General features: G+C 40.7%; 1 protein-coding gene across 2 annotated transcripts in view; it reads right to left on the bottom strand.

The window, feature by feature from the left end:
- Window positions 1–11,351: 11,351 nt before the first annotated feature.
- Window positions 11,352–15,168, bottom strand: part of tnk2a (tyrosine kinase, non-receptor, 2a) — a 24,947-nt gene continuing 21,130 nt past the window's right edge. For both annotated transcript variants that reach the window (XM_016673260.1, XM_007555725.2), the window contains exons 20-21: window positions 14,716–14,843; window positions 11,352–14,159 (exon numbers count right to left, since the gene is read on the bottom strand). In XM_016673260.1, the coding sequence (XP_016528746.1) occupies window positions 14,147–14,159; window positions 14,716–14,843 (141 nt within the window). In that variant the 3' untranslated portion in view covers window positions 11,352–14,146. The remainder of the gene's footprint in view (window positions 14,160–14,715; window positions 14,844–15,168) is intronic.

Raw genomic sequence — 15,168 nt, 5'->3', positions numbered from 1 at the left:
TTGTTATGAACCCTAGAGGTCAGCCAAGAGACCAAGAGGAATCGCTAAAAAGCAGCTGAAGCAGGCCGGGAGACCACCAGGATTTGTTATGAACCCTAGAGGTCAGTCCAGAGACCAAAAAAAATCGCTACAAAGCACCAGAAGCAGGCCGGGAGACCAACAGGACTCGTTATGAACCCTACAGGTCAGCCCAGAGCTCCAAAGAAGCAGAAGCAGGCCAGGAGTCCGATAGGACTCGCTATGAACCCTAGTGCTTAGCCCGGAGACCAACAGGATTCGTTATGAACCCGATAGGTCAGCCCAGAGACCAAGAGGACTCGCTACAAAGCCGCAGAAGCAGGCTGGGAGACCAACAGGACTCGTTATGAACCCTACAGGTCAGCCCAGAGCTACAACGCAGCAGAAGCAGGCCAGGAGTCCGATAGGACTCGCTATGAACCCTAGTGCTTAGCCCGGAGACCAACAGGATTCGTTATGAACCCGATAGGTCAGCCCAGAGACCAAGAGGACTCGCTACAAAGCAGCAGAAGCAGGCTGGGAGACCAACAGGACTCGTTATGAACCCTAGCGGTCAGCCCGGAGCTACAAAGCAGCAGAAGCAGGCCAGGAGTCCGATAGGACTTGATATGAACCCTAGAGGTTAGCCCAGAGACCAACAGGATTCGTTATGAACCCTTTAGGTCAGCCTGGAGGACCAACAGGACTCTATGAACCGCTGTAGGTTCACTTTTTCATTTAGAAGTACCATCTTTCAACCCAATACCTTAGTGTGCCTGTTTGATACATTTTCAGAAGTGTATTGCAGATGCCTCCGATCACACGTCTGACTGGATGTGGCTTCTTCTGTGGCTGGTTTGAAACCGACTGGCTGTCTTTGTGGGTTTCCTCATCAGATGGCTCCTGGTTTTTCTGTTCCACTAATTCTCTGAACCTTTTGTTCAACTCTTCCACTTCAAACTCTAAGGTTGTGTTTTTCTCCTCCAAGGCGGTGTTTTTCTCCTCCAGGGCGGCGTTTTCCTCCTTCAGCGTGGTGTTTTCTCTCTCCAAGATAATAGTTTTCTTATACAGAGCCTTCCTTTCCTGCCTCAGGTTGGAGTCTTTCTGGGCATAAACTTTTTTTTCCCCCTCCAAGATCAAGTTTTCCCGCTGCAGGGCGGTGTTTTTCTCCTCCAGGGCGGTGTTTTTCTCCTCCAGGGCGGTGTTTTCTTCCTTCAGGGCGGTGTTTTCCTCCTTCAGAGCGGTGTTTTCCTCCTTCAACGTGGCGTTTTCTTTCTCCAAGTCGGTGTCTGTCCTATCCAGAAGAACCCTCCTTTTTTCCTTCCTCACCTGCTCGTAAACAGAGTTTTCCTCCTTCAGGGCGGTGTTTTCCTCCTTCAGGGCAGTGTTTTCCTCCTTCAGTTCGGCGTTTTCTTTCTCCAAGACTGTGGTTTTCTTATCTAAACGAATCCTCCTGTTATGCCTCAGGTCGGAGACTTCCTCGGCATAAGCTTTGTTTTCCCCCTCCAAGATGAAGTTCACCTGCTCGTAGACAGACTTTTCCTTCTTCAGGGCGGTGTTNGTTTTTCTCCTCCAGGGCGGTGTTTTTCTCCTCCAGGGCGGTGTTTTCCTCCTTCAGGGCAGTGTTTTCCTCCTTCAACGCGGCGTTTTCTTTCTCCAAGTTAGTGTCTGTCTTATCGAGAAGAACCCTCCTTTCCTTCCTCAGGTCGTAGACTTCCTCAGCATAAACTTTTTTTCCCCCCTCCAAGATGAAGTTCACCTGCTCGTAAACAGAGTTTTCCTTCTTCAGGGCGGTGTTTTCCTCCTTCAGCGTGGCGTTTTCTTTCTCCAAGACCGTGGTTCTCTTATCCAGACGAATCCTCCTGTTATGCCTCAGGTCGGAGACTTCCTCTGCATAAGCTTTGTTTTCCCCCTCCAAGATGAAGTTCACCTGCTCGTAGACAGACTTTTCCTTCTTCAGGGCGGTGTTTTTCTGCTCCAAGTTGGTGTTTTTCTCCTCCAGGATGGTGTTCTTCTGCTCCAAGTTGGTATTTTTCTCCTCCAGAGCAGTGTTTTTCTCCTCCAGTGCGGCGTTTTCCTCCTTCAGCGCAGCGTTTTCTTTCTCCAAGACAGTGGTTTTCTCATATAGAACCTTCTTTTCCTCCCTCAGGTCAGAGACGTCCTTCACATTAACTCTGTTTTCAGTCTCCAAAAGGCAGTTTACCTGTTCCAACACAGAGTTTTCCTCCTCCAGGCCGGTGTTTTTCTCCTCCAGAGTGTTGATTTTCGCCGTCAGGTTGATGTTCTCCTGCTCCAAAGCCCTGAATTTCTGCTTCAGGACAGCGATTTCCTTGTCATAGTCCCTGTTTTTCTTTTCCATGGCCCTGTTTATCATCTCCAGTCTGGCGTAATCCTCTTTCAAAGTTATGTTCATGTCCACCAGCGTTTTAAATTCTTCATCCTTCTCTCGAACAAGCTTGTCTTTTTCAAACGCTGCTTGTTCTAGTGTCATGACTTGAATTTTTAGCTCCTCATTTGCTTTGAGGAGTGCATGATTCTCAAAGGACATCCTGCCGACTTCTTCCATGATCTCGTGGAGCTTCCGTCTCTCTCTCGCTAACATCTGTTGTACTCTTTCTTCCTCGGAATCAGAAGTCGAAGTCTTGCTACTCTGACTCATTGTTGATACTTTATGTCTCGAAAAATCGTTTTTAAACTCTTGTTGGGATGCAATCCTTCTTCTTGCTCTCTAGCTTCTGCAATGGTTATGACCGTAGAATTCAAGAGTGCAGCTTTTTGTGCATCACTCTTTGTGACATCAAATTGCGTGATGTCACAAACTGATGTCACTACCTCAGCAGAACAACTAGAAAACTGTTGAAGTTTGAATAAAAACAAACTTTACGGCTGAATGCAGGTTGGTTAAGCTGATGGCCATTGGAGACAGTTCAGCTGGTAAAATATCACCAAAGCTGAAATCCACACTTGGGAGACAGTGGCTCTTGAGGACAATGGACTGGCACAGCAGGATGCCAGGACCAAACGGTTAAAAGAAAAGTTTGTGCCCAAAAACAGAAAAAGGGGAAACAGGCGAGCATGTTACCCAACTGGTGCCTAGGAAGCCACCAATTCTGACTCTCTATCTGGCTAATGTCCGCTCACTGGATAAGATAGTGGATTTGTTACATCTGAGCCTGAGAGTTTACTGCAGAGATGGACTGTGCCATTCTTTGCCTAACGTAAACCTGGCTTAACAGTATCATGCCGTTGAGCCTTCCAGATCAACAGTATTCAGTTATTCCAAGCGGACTGCGACCAACACTCAGAAAAAACAATGTATGTCAGAAGGAGCAGGACAATGTATGTAAGTGAATGCAGATTGGTGTACGAACTGTGGACTGGTTAACNCAACACTCAGAAAAAACAATGTATGTCAGAAGGAGCAGGACAATGTATGTAAGTGAATGCAGATTGGTGTACGAACTGTGGACTGGTTAACAGCTGTCAGCCATCCTATCTGCCTCAGGAGTTTACTACGGTGTTCGTCACCATTGTTTACATTCCGCTGGGTGCTAAAGGCAACGAAGCTTCGAAGGAGCTGCATGACACCATTAGCTCAATATAGGTGAAGCACCCAGAGGCGTTTTACATGAGCGCAACGCGACTTAGATGTAACGAGTAACGCGACACTTTTGTAGAAATGTAGTGAAGTAGAAAGTACAGATACTTACTGTAAAATGTAGTGGAGTAAAAGTAGAAAGTATCCATTATTAAATCTACTTAAGTAAAGTACAGATACACGAAAATTGTACTTAAGTACAGTAACCCACCACTGTATAGATTACTGGACTGGACATTACGTGATTTATCGTAAGTCACACATGCGCCATTGCTGTCCATTGAGTCAGGAATATCGGTGGTCAGGAAAATACTACAATCACGCAAAGAATCAGAACAACGGACGCAATGTTTAGCAGTTAGTTCAACCACAGATAATGGTAATAAGGGGTTCAGATTTCACAGGTGAGGAAAAAGTTTTAATTTAAAGAAAACATTGAACAAGTCAGCAGTGGGTCAGTTATACTAGCCTAACTGTTGCTGGCCTGCTATTGACTTTGATAGCCTTAAAGTAACAGACTGGATGTTCTGTTTTAGTGTTTTTGCTACTTTTTTGTGTGGGAAATGTTAGTTTTTTTGGTGTTGATTCCCTTGGTCGGTCATCTCTGCTCTATCTGCTCGTTGAGCTGTTGTTTGTCGGTTGCCATGGCAACGGGTCATACAGAGCGAGAAAAGGCGGAATATAAGTTGTTGGAGCTATTTTTTTCTTTATTTCTTTATCCATTTGAATTTTGTTACTTTATTCTTAAATTTCTATGTTTTGTATTATTTACAGAGTTTATTTGTAGGTTGATAATTGTTGATTTTATTTATTCTTTGTTTCATTATTTATTTTCTAAATTTAGACAGGAAGCAATGTGGGTCAGTCCACTTTCTATAAGCTTAGGGGCCTGGTGAAGGACCAGCAGGCATTTGGGTTTGGGGCCGATAGTTTTTACCAGAGCAAGAGAGGTAGCATGAGAACAGGGGAACGTTTGATCTCTGTAATTGTTTGGTGAATGATGGAAAATAAATCACCAAGAACAATCAATAAGTTTGGAAATTGAACCTTCTTTTGCCTGTGTCTAGAAACATGACCCCAGTGCCTTAGTAGAGGCTTGGTGAAACTTTTATTGGATGTTTGGCTTGGCAAACAGTCAGAAGTGGCTCTGTCTAGTTTGGTTCTTCACCTGTTTATCAGCTTTATTGTGGCGCACTGCAGCTGCTGCAGTTCCTAAAAACAAGCAACAAAAACTGAGCCAATCCCCTGTGTTCGTAAAATGTGGTGATATTTATAACAGTCATCAAACTACGGCTCCTACAGCATATTTAAAATAAAACGATTGACCAATATAAATAGAAATTCGCCCCTTCTTGCATCTTGACAGAACTAACAGAAACTAAACTGTTTATAGATTTGTATCATGGAGAATTTATCAAACATCAGTTTTCTAATCTTTATTTTAAGTTGTATTTAATAGATATATCCAATAACAAATGATGGCACTACTAATATTTTCGTGACAGATTTCTCCTTGTCTTGTATAAAATGGTTTTCTGGTCGGGCTGCACAGTGGCGCAGTTGGTAGAGCTGTTGCCTTGCAGCAGGAAGGTTCTGCGTGGGTTTTCTCCGGGTACTCCGGTTTCCTCCCACAGTCCAAAAACATGAGTCAGGTTAATTAGCCTCTCCAAATTGCCCCTAGGTGTGAGTGTGTGTGTGCATGGTTGTGTGTCTCTGTGTTGCCCTGCGACAGACTGGACCTGTCCAGGGTGACCCTGCCTCTCGCCCAGAACGTTAGCTGGAGAGGCACCAGCACCTCCCGACCCCACTAAGGGACAAGGGTGAAAGAAAATGGATGGATGGTTTTCTGGACACAATGAATCATACAGCGACTAATAGGTGCTGTCCAGTAACAATTAGCAGGACTATGAAAGACGTAAAAATAATTCATTATACTACTTTAAGAAATTGTATTTAAGCCTCGGTCCTACTTGAAGTTCATTTTGAAACAATGCAAGTTAAAAACAATATTTCGTGTATATATATATATACTGCCACCCCTGAAAAAATCCCTGCCCCCTCTTGCCACCCTATAAATATTTTTCTTGATCTGCCCCTGTGTCTGAACATTTTTTACATTTTTCCATGTTGCCTGGGTTGTTTGTGTTTATTATTGACACTCCACAACAGGGAGAATCTGATAAGCTCCTTACAGCAGATAAATAAAGCCAGAAAGCTCTCAGAAAATCTCGCTCTCCTCCACCTGTAGGAAGGAACACAACCTGGAGAGGAACATTAACGCAATGCCAATCAATAACAGCAGGCGCCCCGAGCCATTCCTCCACATGTCTGAGGTTATTGAAGCACGGAGGACGTCAACAAACAAACTTTCATAAGTGTAAGGTCGCAAGATTGACCTCAAAGACAAGTAATCAATCTCAGATCCATAACAAAGAATAATAATTAATTTAAGACCTGGTATGAGGCTGCACAATAACGAGATGAGGTGGAGTTTTAAAAAGAATAAGAATGACAAATCCTGGTTTCATAGCTGGAAATTCTGACATGTGGCAGATTCCTGGGCTCCATTTCATGGTGTCATGTCATGATGTATGTGTTGTATTAGACCTCCAGACCCAGACTGTGTAAAAGAATTGCTGACATACTTTGTTCTTTTTGACCGACACCAGGAACAAAGAGGATTTCACCTCTCATTTAATCAGTTTTCAAGGGGACGTATTATTCAAAATTTACATTTTGCATGGTTTTGTACTTCCATTTGGGTTTCAACTCTTTTTAAAAACAGCCCAATTTCTTAAGAAAAATAAAATAGATAAAACTAATAAAAAACACCTACCTATTTTTTGGAAATAAGTTAAGGTTTTTCAGGTTTTCTGTTCAAGAACCGTCAGATTGTTCAACAGACTCTGCGCCGTCAACTAGCAACCCCACCAGAGTGCCTCCCGTCACCTAGCAACCCAAGCTGAACTCCAGCAGTTTGGTCAGCTGATTTTATCTCTGTACAATGGCTGCTGTTAAAGACAAGTGTTTTGTTGTTGACTCGCCATCCAGAAACCACTTGCTGCATTCTTGTTGGTTGTGCAGGAGGCTCTACTTATGCTTGTCAAAAATGTAAGATTGCATTGTTGCGCACCTGTTTGCAGCGATTTTCACATGCAAGTGTAAACGTTGAATTGGGGGTGGGGTGGCATTCAGCAGTTTATTTAGATTTAAAGTGACAGGACGCCCTTGAACAGCTCATTCTGAAAGAACCAAATTAAAATCTCTTTAGGAATAATTTTGTGCAAAAAATTAAATGAACATGTTTTGTATAGGCCATTGATATATCCTAACCTGCTTAAGGAAACATCAGAGGTCATCTTTAATCGTAAAAATAATTTAAAATTTAATGTATTTAACTATTTAAAACTATATTTTGTGTATTTTTAAAAATAAAAACAGGACAATTGGTGGGACTTGCCATTTGCTGTGCAGGTTGGATCATTTCAGCAGCTGTAGTGAACAGTGTTGTGAATGAACGAGTCATCTTCATGGACTTTCTCCTTGTTTCCAGCTCTTGGCCCACTTCGGTCAATCCCATTAGTAACACAGTGTTGAATGTTTCAGCTCTGTCTTTTAAATTTGTCTCATGAATGTCTGCTACTTTCTTGTACCAAACATATTTTTCTGTGTACCGTGTACTGACACGGCGCTCTGAAATCTCACTTAATCTGATCTGATTAGAGTGACTGAAACGAAGAAGCAATTAGATAATTACACAAGTACACAAAAAAGAAAAAAAGAAAGACAGAGAGACAGAGTGAGGAAGCAGAAGGGGCGAAAAATAAAGAGTGAAAATGACTCATCCTTGAAGTGGGGTAAAAATCGATCGTGAGGAAAATGTGTGTTTCCCTGCAGAGAAGTGAAAGGACAGCAGGACAGAGAGGCTGGTACAGGGACTCTGAATAAAAGAAAAACAGCAGCTAAAATAAACCAGTCAAAGCCAGACTCCAACCAGAAGTGTGTCCTCTGGATTTATTAAGATTAATGAAAATAAAACATGTTGCATCTGTGAAGAAAAAAAGTGACACTTGTTTACATTTACAGGATTGACATCTTATATGTCCTCAACAGTCACAGAACCCATTAACCATTATTTGTAGAACTACTGTAAAAATAGGAATTGTTTTTCCATTTAGTTTGAATTATTAAACGTTATATTAAATGTACAATATATTTATCATGCCAGCTTTGTGCTCTTGGGGACCCCTAGTGGTGTGGAGGCCCTAAGCAGTCAGTTACTCGCATATACCGTGGGCCGGCTCTGCTTTTGTTGTCTGTTTTTTAATCATGAAGAGGAAACCAATACTAATTAAGGAATTGCCACTGCCAAATGCGGTGGAAATTTCAATATGTACTATTTCAATATTCACCCTTCATTTAACCCCAGGGAGGATTTTGTCCCACAGCTGGACATCCAGACAGTTTTCTTTCTCTGGCCCATGGTCCACAAAGGGTTGTGTTGCAGTACCATGACTTTAGCAGAATCCGGACTATGTAACGAAATGTTTCATAAATAAAATGTGTGTTTTCCTCACAGAGTATTTGCCATGTCACCCACAAATCTGACTTTACTGATTTGACACGTTACTAAATAAACATAATTTTGTGTTTGCAGACCACCGCTAAGCAGGACATGATAGACGATTTGTGTTAAATAATTCAGCAACCTTTTCTGGAGCCTAAAAAATGCCTGTGATCAACGTTTTATTTTTTTTATTTATTTTTTACATTGTTGTGAAAGCAAAGAAATTCCCACTTTATTCAAAGTCACATTGACCAACGCTCTGGCTTCCCTTCAGCATGCTAGCTGTGGTGCGGTCTGCTGCTAAATAGTGCAATTATTCATGTTTCTAACTGAACTTATGAGAGCGTGTGCACTTTGTGCCTCTCACTCATCTGCGCCAAGATGCGGAGCCTCTCGCTCATTAGTGGCCCCGGTCAGGCATGGCTGCCAGATTGTGTTTGGTCAGCGCTGGCAGGGCCACAAACAAAATGGTGGAAATGTTCGCCCTCAGATTTTTCTGGCTCTACGTTCAAAAGCCAGCAGCAAATTACCCTTACAAACAATGAAGGGGATGACACGGCTTTAGGTTCAGATCTGCGTCAGTGAAGCCTTTGGGTACATTCGCGCTCCAGCTCCAACTGGATCGGACCCAAAGGCAGAAAACAGATGGGAGACGGAGCGAGGAGGTTCGCTCTGGCTTTCAAATGATGCTTTTAAAACTCTTGAAAGAAAATAAAAGTAACAGAAACTCCGTCCAAGGTAGCATTTATTAATTAGTTTCTTGTCTTTTAATGAAAGCAACTTCTGATGTCCGTGGTGGGAGTCTGCAGGATAAAATGTTAATTTATCAGAAACAAACCCGGCTTTGGGAAGGATTCATTTGATTAACCTGCTGTGTCCTGAGGTAGGAGAACAAACAAAGCAATCTGACAAAGCGTAAATTGAGGTGAAAGTTAGCATCACATTGAACTCAACTAAAAAACAACTCAGAGATACGACTGGAAATGGATCTCAGCTTGTTGGATAAAGCTTGTTGTTCTGAAAAAAAAAACAACAACAAAAAAACAAGTGGTGACTTTTATGCATTGGGTCTAATTATATCCTCATCAATTTGCGTTCAGTGCTGTAAAAAGTATTTTATTGCTATGTATTTGCTTGTTAAATGTGTAAATGTAACATAGCCCACATAAAATACATGTTTTAATCAACAGTTTTGTCCGTCAGCTTTATCCAACCTGGCCTTACATGAAAATGTTTGCCGTTTATTCAATTTGGCAATATTTCTTTTACATCAACATGGAGGAATTTTGACCAACTCTACTTTGCAGAATTGTTTTAATTCTGCCATATTAAAGTTTTTCTAAGGACGAACGGCCTGATTAAGGAGATGTGACAGTATCTCAAGCAAATTTAAGTCTAAATATTGACTTGAATTTGCAGGAATTACAACAGATTAAACTCATTTGGATTGGAAAAAAGGAATAAAATAAAGTAATCTTTATTTTTACTGCCCAAAACACCTCAGCAGCTCCAATTAACTAGTGCAGTTTATTTATCATTGAAGCTCCTGAGAGCCATTGAGCCGTTTACTGATTTGTTATCAACCTGTCTTTGTCTTTGTGAAGCTTTCACAGAAAACAGTCTGAATCTCCTTCTCACACTTAACTGTTCTTGTAGATGCTAAAACATTTTAAAGACAAATTTGTTCTTTACAGGGTTGTTGTAAAGTAAAATAAAACGCAGGTAAATTCTGACATTAAAGCTGCTGTATGTAACTTTGTTTTTACATGTTTGTTGAAACTGTCAATTTATTTTGACAGTAAGACAAATCTGTGAAAAATTAAAGTTCCTCTGCCTTCTTGTGCTAAATAGAAACAACCAATGAGAGCAAGGAGGCGGGTCTTAGTGCTGTCAATCATGGCAGTGTCAGCAAAATTTGTTGTCAGTTTAAGGATGCATATTGGTTCCCTGAAAGACAATGAAAACCTGTCAAACTCTATGTCGTGCTAATAGCAGTTAGCAGAAGTGCTCTTAGCACTTTTAGCGCCGTGAGTTTAGCGCGGAACTCACAGCGCTAAATAAAAATATAACAAAGCTTCATACAGTTTTAATACAACACTAGTATAAAGGGAAGTGGATGGACTCTAAAAGTCACTTTTTGTGTGTTTTTGACTGAAGGAAAAAGTTTGTGTGTTTGAGAGGCATGGAGGGTGACAAAGTGCTTACCGATGTAGCCGAGAAATCTGGACAGCATCCAGGGATCACAGCGAGCCTCCAGGCCTCGGAGTTCTGCAGCTGCAACCAATCTGACCAGCAGGTGTGACTGACTGAGTGGGACACCGTGTGTGTGTGTGTGTGTGTGTGTGTGAGTGTGTGTGAGGCAAAAAAGAGGCTGAATCCCACAGGAGCAGAGACAGGACTTCCATTAGAAACCAGAGTCCCGTTTAGCAGCTGACCTGAGGTCTAAAGTCCAAAAAATGTTTGAAAAAAAAACAGCAAAGAAGCTATGATGAAAAAGTAGTTAAACGCAATTAAATCTGATTGTTTTGATTAAATAACTCAACAGTAAAGAGAAAAGACTCAGCAAAAATATTGATGGCCAAAAATGTTTTGATGGTCCTGATAATACATGGGGGACATTTGTGTCAGGTCTGTTCTAATCCTCTTTTTACAAAAAGAACATCACACCTATAGTCAAACACGGCAGTGGTAGTGTGATGATATGGGGCTGTTTGATGCTAGCTAGCTTCTTTTAAGCTAGCTAGTTAGTTTTGTTCCTACCTCCGTTTCCACTGCAAGAACCAGAATCAATCATTTCTGCTAATACAGCTGCTAATGTACCTTTGCTAGCTAGCAAGTACATTAGCTAGCATATACCTAGCATACCTTTGCTATGCCAACTAGCAAAGGTATATTAGCTAATTAGTGATATTGATATCGCAAAAATAAAGACCACATAAATATATGAGATTAAATAATCCTACCATCACAAAAGATAAGACCTGTGATTAAACAATTTAAGGTCAACTTGACTTTTTTAAAAATAAAGAATTTAAGACATTTTAATATGCGCAAACACCCTGATTTTCTACATCATGTAAATCAGGAATCCATTCCAAATATTTCACTTATTTTTATTCAATCTGCATGTAAAACACAAAAACCTTGAGTTTTTAATGAGATGTTTAATTTAATAATAATAATAATAATAAAAAGAAAACAAAGATTACAAGCTTTGTTTTCATTTGCCACTTCCAATTCTTTCAATCTGCCTTTTACAAATCATTTAGCACAAGATCTTTCTCCGAAGCTGCTTCTGAGACGTTAATATAAAACAAATTAAATAAGGTTTCATAAGATCCAGTGTTTCTGCAACAAACAGTTTGGCATTGATATGATTTGCTATACAGCTCCTTTTAGCTTTACATTAAATATCCACCTCTGCTCACACACAGACATCGGCAGCAGCAGTTTAATACATAGCTCCCATGTATTAGAAGGCAGGCGCATGCGCAATGCGTAAAGGATCAATGGTGTCGAGATCAACAAAAATAAAATATGTGGACACTCTTAACCAATGTGAAATAAATGTAAACAAATCGCAGCTGTCGGGATCGACGGGTATAAAACGGAGAAGGAAAATAAGCTCGAGGATGTGGACAAGCAGATCTCATATTACGACTTGCTACTTTGTGAACGTGAAGAGTGCATAGAAAATGGAGGATTTTGTCCATGGACGCATACAATCAGTGTTTGACCGGATTTGTAAAGGATGTACGAACTCTTCAGGTGAATAACAAGGTTCTAGTGACCGGCAGAGTAAGTACATAAAGTAACAAACACGCAGTCTACATGTCCGTCTTAGCTAGCAGGTAAAAGCTACATTAGCTAAGCTAATTTTACTAGTTCGGCAGTACGAACTACATACAGTAAATATCTGATATTTATATTAGAATCACACACAGAGGTGAGTAGAGTACTGTAAGATGTAATGTACTTACGTTGTTAATAAGTTAGACAGGAACAAAACCAGAGCTAGTTTTAAACTTGTGGTTTGTTTGTTGTTGTCATGGCAACTCCATAGCAACTGCCTGCCAAAATGGCTGTTACAAAATCACACGGGAACTATGTATTAATTACATAGAAAGCTCTTCAGCTTATGTCTTCATTACAGTAGCTTCATAACAATAAGTAATACCCTGTATGCATCTGTCTGAGAAGAAGAAAAGCAAAACAAGATGGTAACAATCAGTCACCTTTCTCCCACTAATGTGCCTAACGAGGACCTTCTTTAAGAGCCACTAATCAATAGGTGGCTGTTATGTGTCATCAGAGCACAAAAGCAGTCCCGTAAAAAAATCTGACATAGAGAATAAAAGTTAAACAGAACCTCCACAGGAAACAAACGCTGAATGTAGAATACCATAAGTTACATCAGCCTGACCAGCAGCTCACATGATACCAGGTTATTTACAACATTATCTGTACATCTAAGCATAAATACATTGCCTCAGGATTTACATGGCATCACTAAGGAGGAGGAGGCATTCTGCTGCAGCCACCGACAAACTCTGCAAACTAAATCTAGCACCCAGCAAGCTGCTCGGTCAGCTGAGAATGAGCCTGCATGTAGAGCCTTACAGTGCATTGCAAAGCATCGGTGAGCATCAGCCTTCAAGCCTGGACAGAGCTTCTCACTTATTACCTTGTTTAAAGGTGGAAAGTATTCACACCCCTTTGTATTTTCTGCTGTTTTAGTTGCAGATCTATTATAAAAAGCCATTAAAGCTGTAATATGTTACTATTATTAAAAAAATACTTTATATATTTGTTAAAACTGTCAGTGTGCTGTGATAGTTTGGCATGACAAATAATTTATGAAAAATTGAACTACTCTGCCTTCTCCTTAGAAAGGCAGTGCTAACTAGAAACAACCAATCAGAGAAAGGAGGTGGGTCTTACTGCTGCCAATCACACTCAGGCTAGTTAGCATAGCCACTGATAGCAGGTAAACAGTTTTTCTGTAACTGTAAGTTGTTTCTTTGCCATTAGCACATTTAGTAGTTGATTGACAGCAGTAAATCCCTCCTCCCGGCTCTGACAGGTTGTTATGTTGACAGTTTTAACAAATATGTAAAAGACATATTTTATTAAATTTACGTACTGCAGCTTTTAAGACAAAATAAAGACATTGTTACATTTGTGCAAAAGAAACACATTTTAGTTACAAAAATATCACCATTGCTGTAAAGGATTTGCTTAAAATGTGATATTTTCTGGGTAAATATACTACATCATGAGTTCACATATTGTTTCCTGACGCAGTGTCCAAGAGAGCGCAGAGAATAAGGATTTGTTAAAAATGATCGTCATAATTTCAGGTTTTACCAATATTATCGCCATCCTGTTACTTTGTCCAATCAGCAATTTAAACATAATAGCGACTAAAGCATCCAAACTGGTTGCTGTGACACTGAACTGTAGTGAATCTGATTTCCACTGATCCTCCTTCAGATGTTTCTGCCACTTGATTGGAGTCCATCTGCAGACTGAACTGGATTTAGGACTTCTCTAAATAACGTATCCTGGGATTGTGTCAAAGTACAACTTTAAGGAAAGAGACAGAGGACAGTTCTGCACCTGAGACTAAAGGCAAAACAATGAACAACAAGAAGAGGCTTCTGTGATTAAACCTGTTCCTATTTGTTTCCAGCTGGAAAAATGAACAAAATATTACTATCTATAGCAAATGGTAGAAAAAAACCCCCCAAAATGCAGCCTGACAAAGGGGTGTGAATACTTTCTGCTGGTGCTGTACACCTAATCAATAAGATCCAGTGAAACCATTAGCCTTCAGAAGTTAGCCAGCAGTCCACCTGGATGGACTCTGTGGTTGTAACGTGATAAAATGTGGGAACGTCTAAAGGCCGTAATCTTCTGGAGCGGTGAGTCGTCCGGGCGCCTCGGTGTCACCGGGTCAGGAGCCGTCAGCGTCTGATTGGCCCTCAGGTCAACTTCCTGTTCACACACAAAGCGCTTTGCTTAGTCCTGATCGCTTCTGAACTCACAGGTTATCAATATGTTGATTTCAGTCGTATTAAACAGAGATGGGTAGAGTGCACAAAATTATAATGAAGTAAGAGCAGCATTACTTCAACATATTTTTACTCAAATAAAAGTACAAAGTAACTACTAAGAAATTACTCAAGTAAGAGAAAGAAAAATATTTAGTAAAAAGTTAACTCAAGTACTGAGTAACTGAACAAATTTATCAGTCATTTAATGTTTAAAATTTACACAATCAGATGGACCAAAATTATAATGTTAAGTGGAAATTTTGGTATTTTAAAGACCAAAGTAGACTTTTTAATACTTTTTTTTACTCGTACTCAAGTAAATTCTTAAGACTTTTTATTTTCACTGGAGTAAAAATATGTTGAATTTGTGCTATTCTAACTTGAGTACAAGTTTTGGGAACTCTGCCCTCCTCTTCAATGACAAAATGACAGAACCAAATGACGATGATGGAAGGAAATGTATTTATTGGTTCTCTCCTGGTCTTTTCTTGAATCACCTGTTGCAATGCGGTCCGTATGCATCCAGCATGACGGTGCTGGCCTGCTCCAGGTCCCACCGGTGGCGCTGCAGCAGCTCCTCACACTCGGCTCTCGACCTCAAACCCAAACGAAACAGCTGCTCCACCTGCAGCGCAGAGGGTGGAGGAATTTAACACGAGAAGGAGCAGTTCCTCTGAATTTAACACGAGAAGGAGCAGTTCCTCTGAATTTAACACGAGAAGGAACAGTTCCTCTGAATTTAACACGAGAAGGAGCAGTTCCTCTGAATTTAACACGAGAAGGAACAGTTCCTCTGAATTTAACAAGTAGGAACAGTTCCTCTGAATTTAACATGAGAAGGAACAGTTCCTCTGAATTTAACACGAGAAGGAACAGTTCCTCTGAATTTAACACGAGAAGGAACAGTTCCTCTGAATTTAACAAGTAGGAACAGTTCCTCTGAATTTAAC

Source organism: Poecilia formosa, unplaced genomic scaffold (assembly GCF_000485575.1).
Source record: "Poecilia formosa unplaced genomic scaffold, Poecilia_formosa-5.1.2 Scaffold72, whole genome shotgun sequence".
Classification (NCBI taxonomy): domain Eukaryota; kingdom Metazoa; phylum Chordata; class Actinopteri; order Cyprinodontiformes; family Poeciliidae; genus Poecilia; species Poecilia formosa.
The sequence above is the reverse complement of the archived record's forward strand: the minus strand, read 5'-3'. Positions and strand labels throughout refer to the sequence as shown.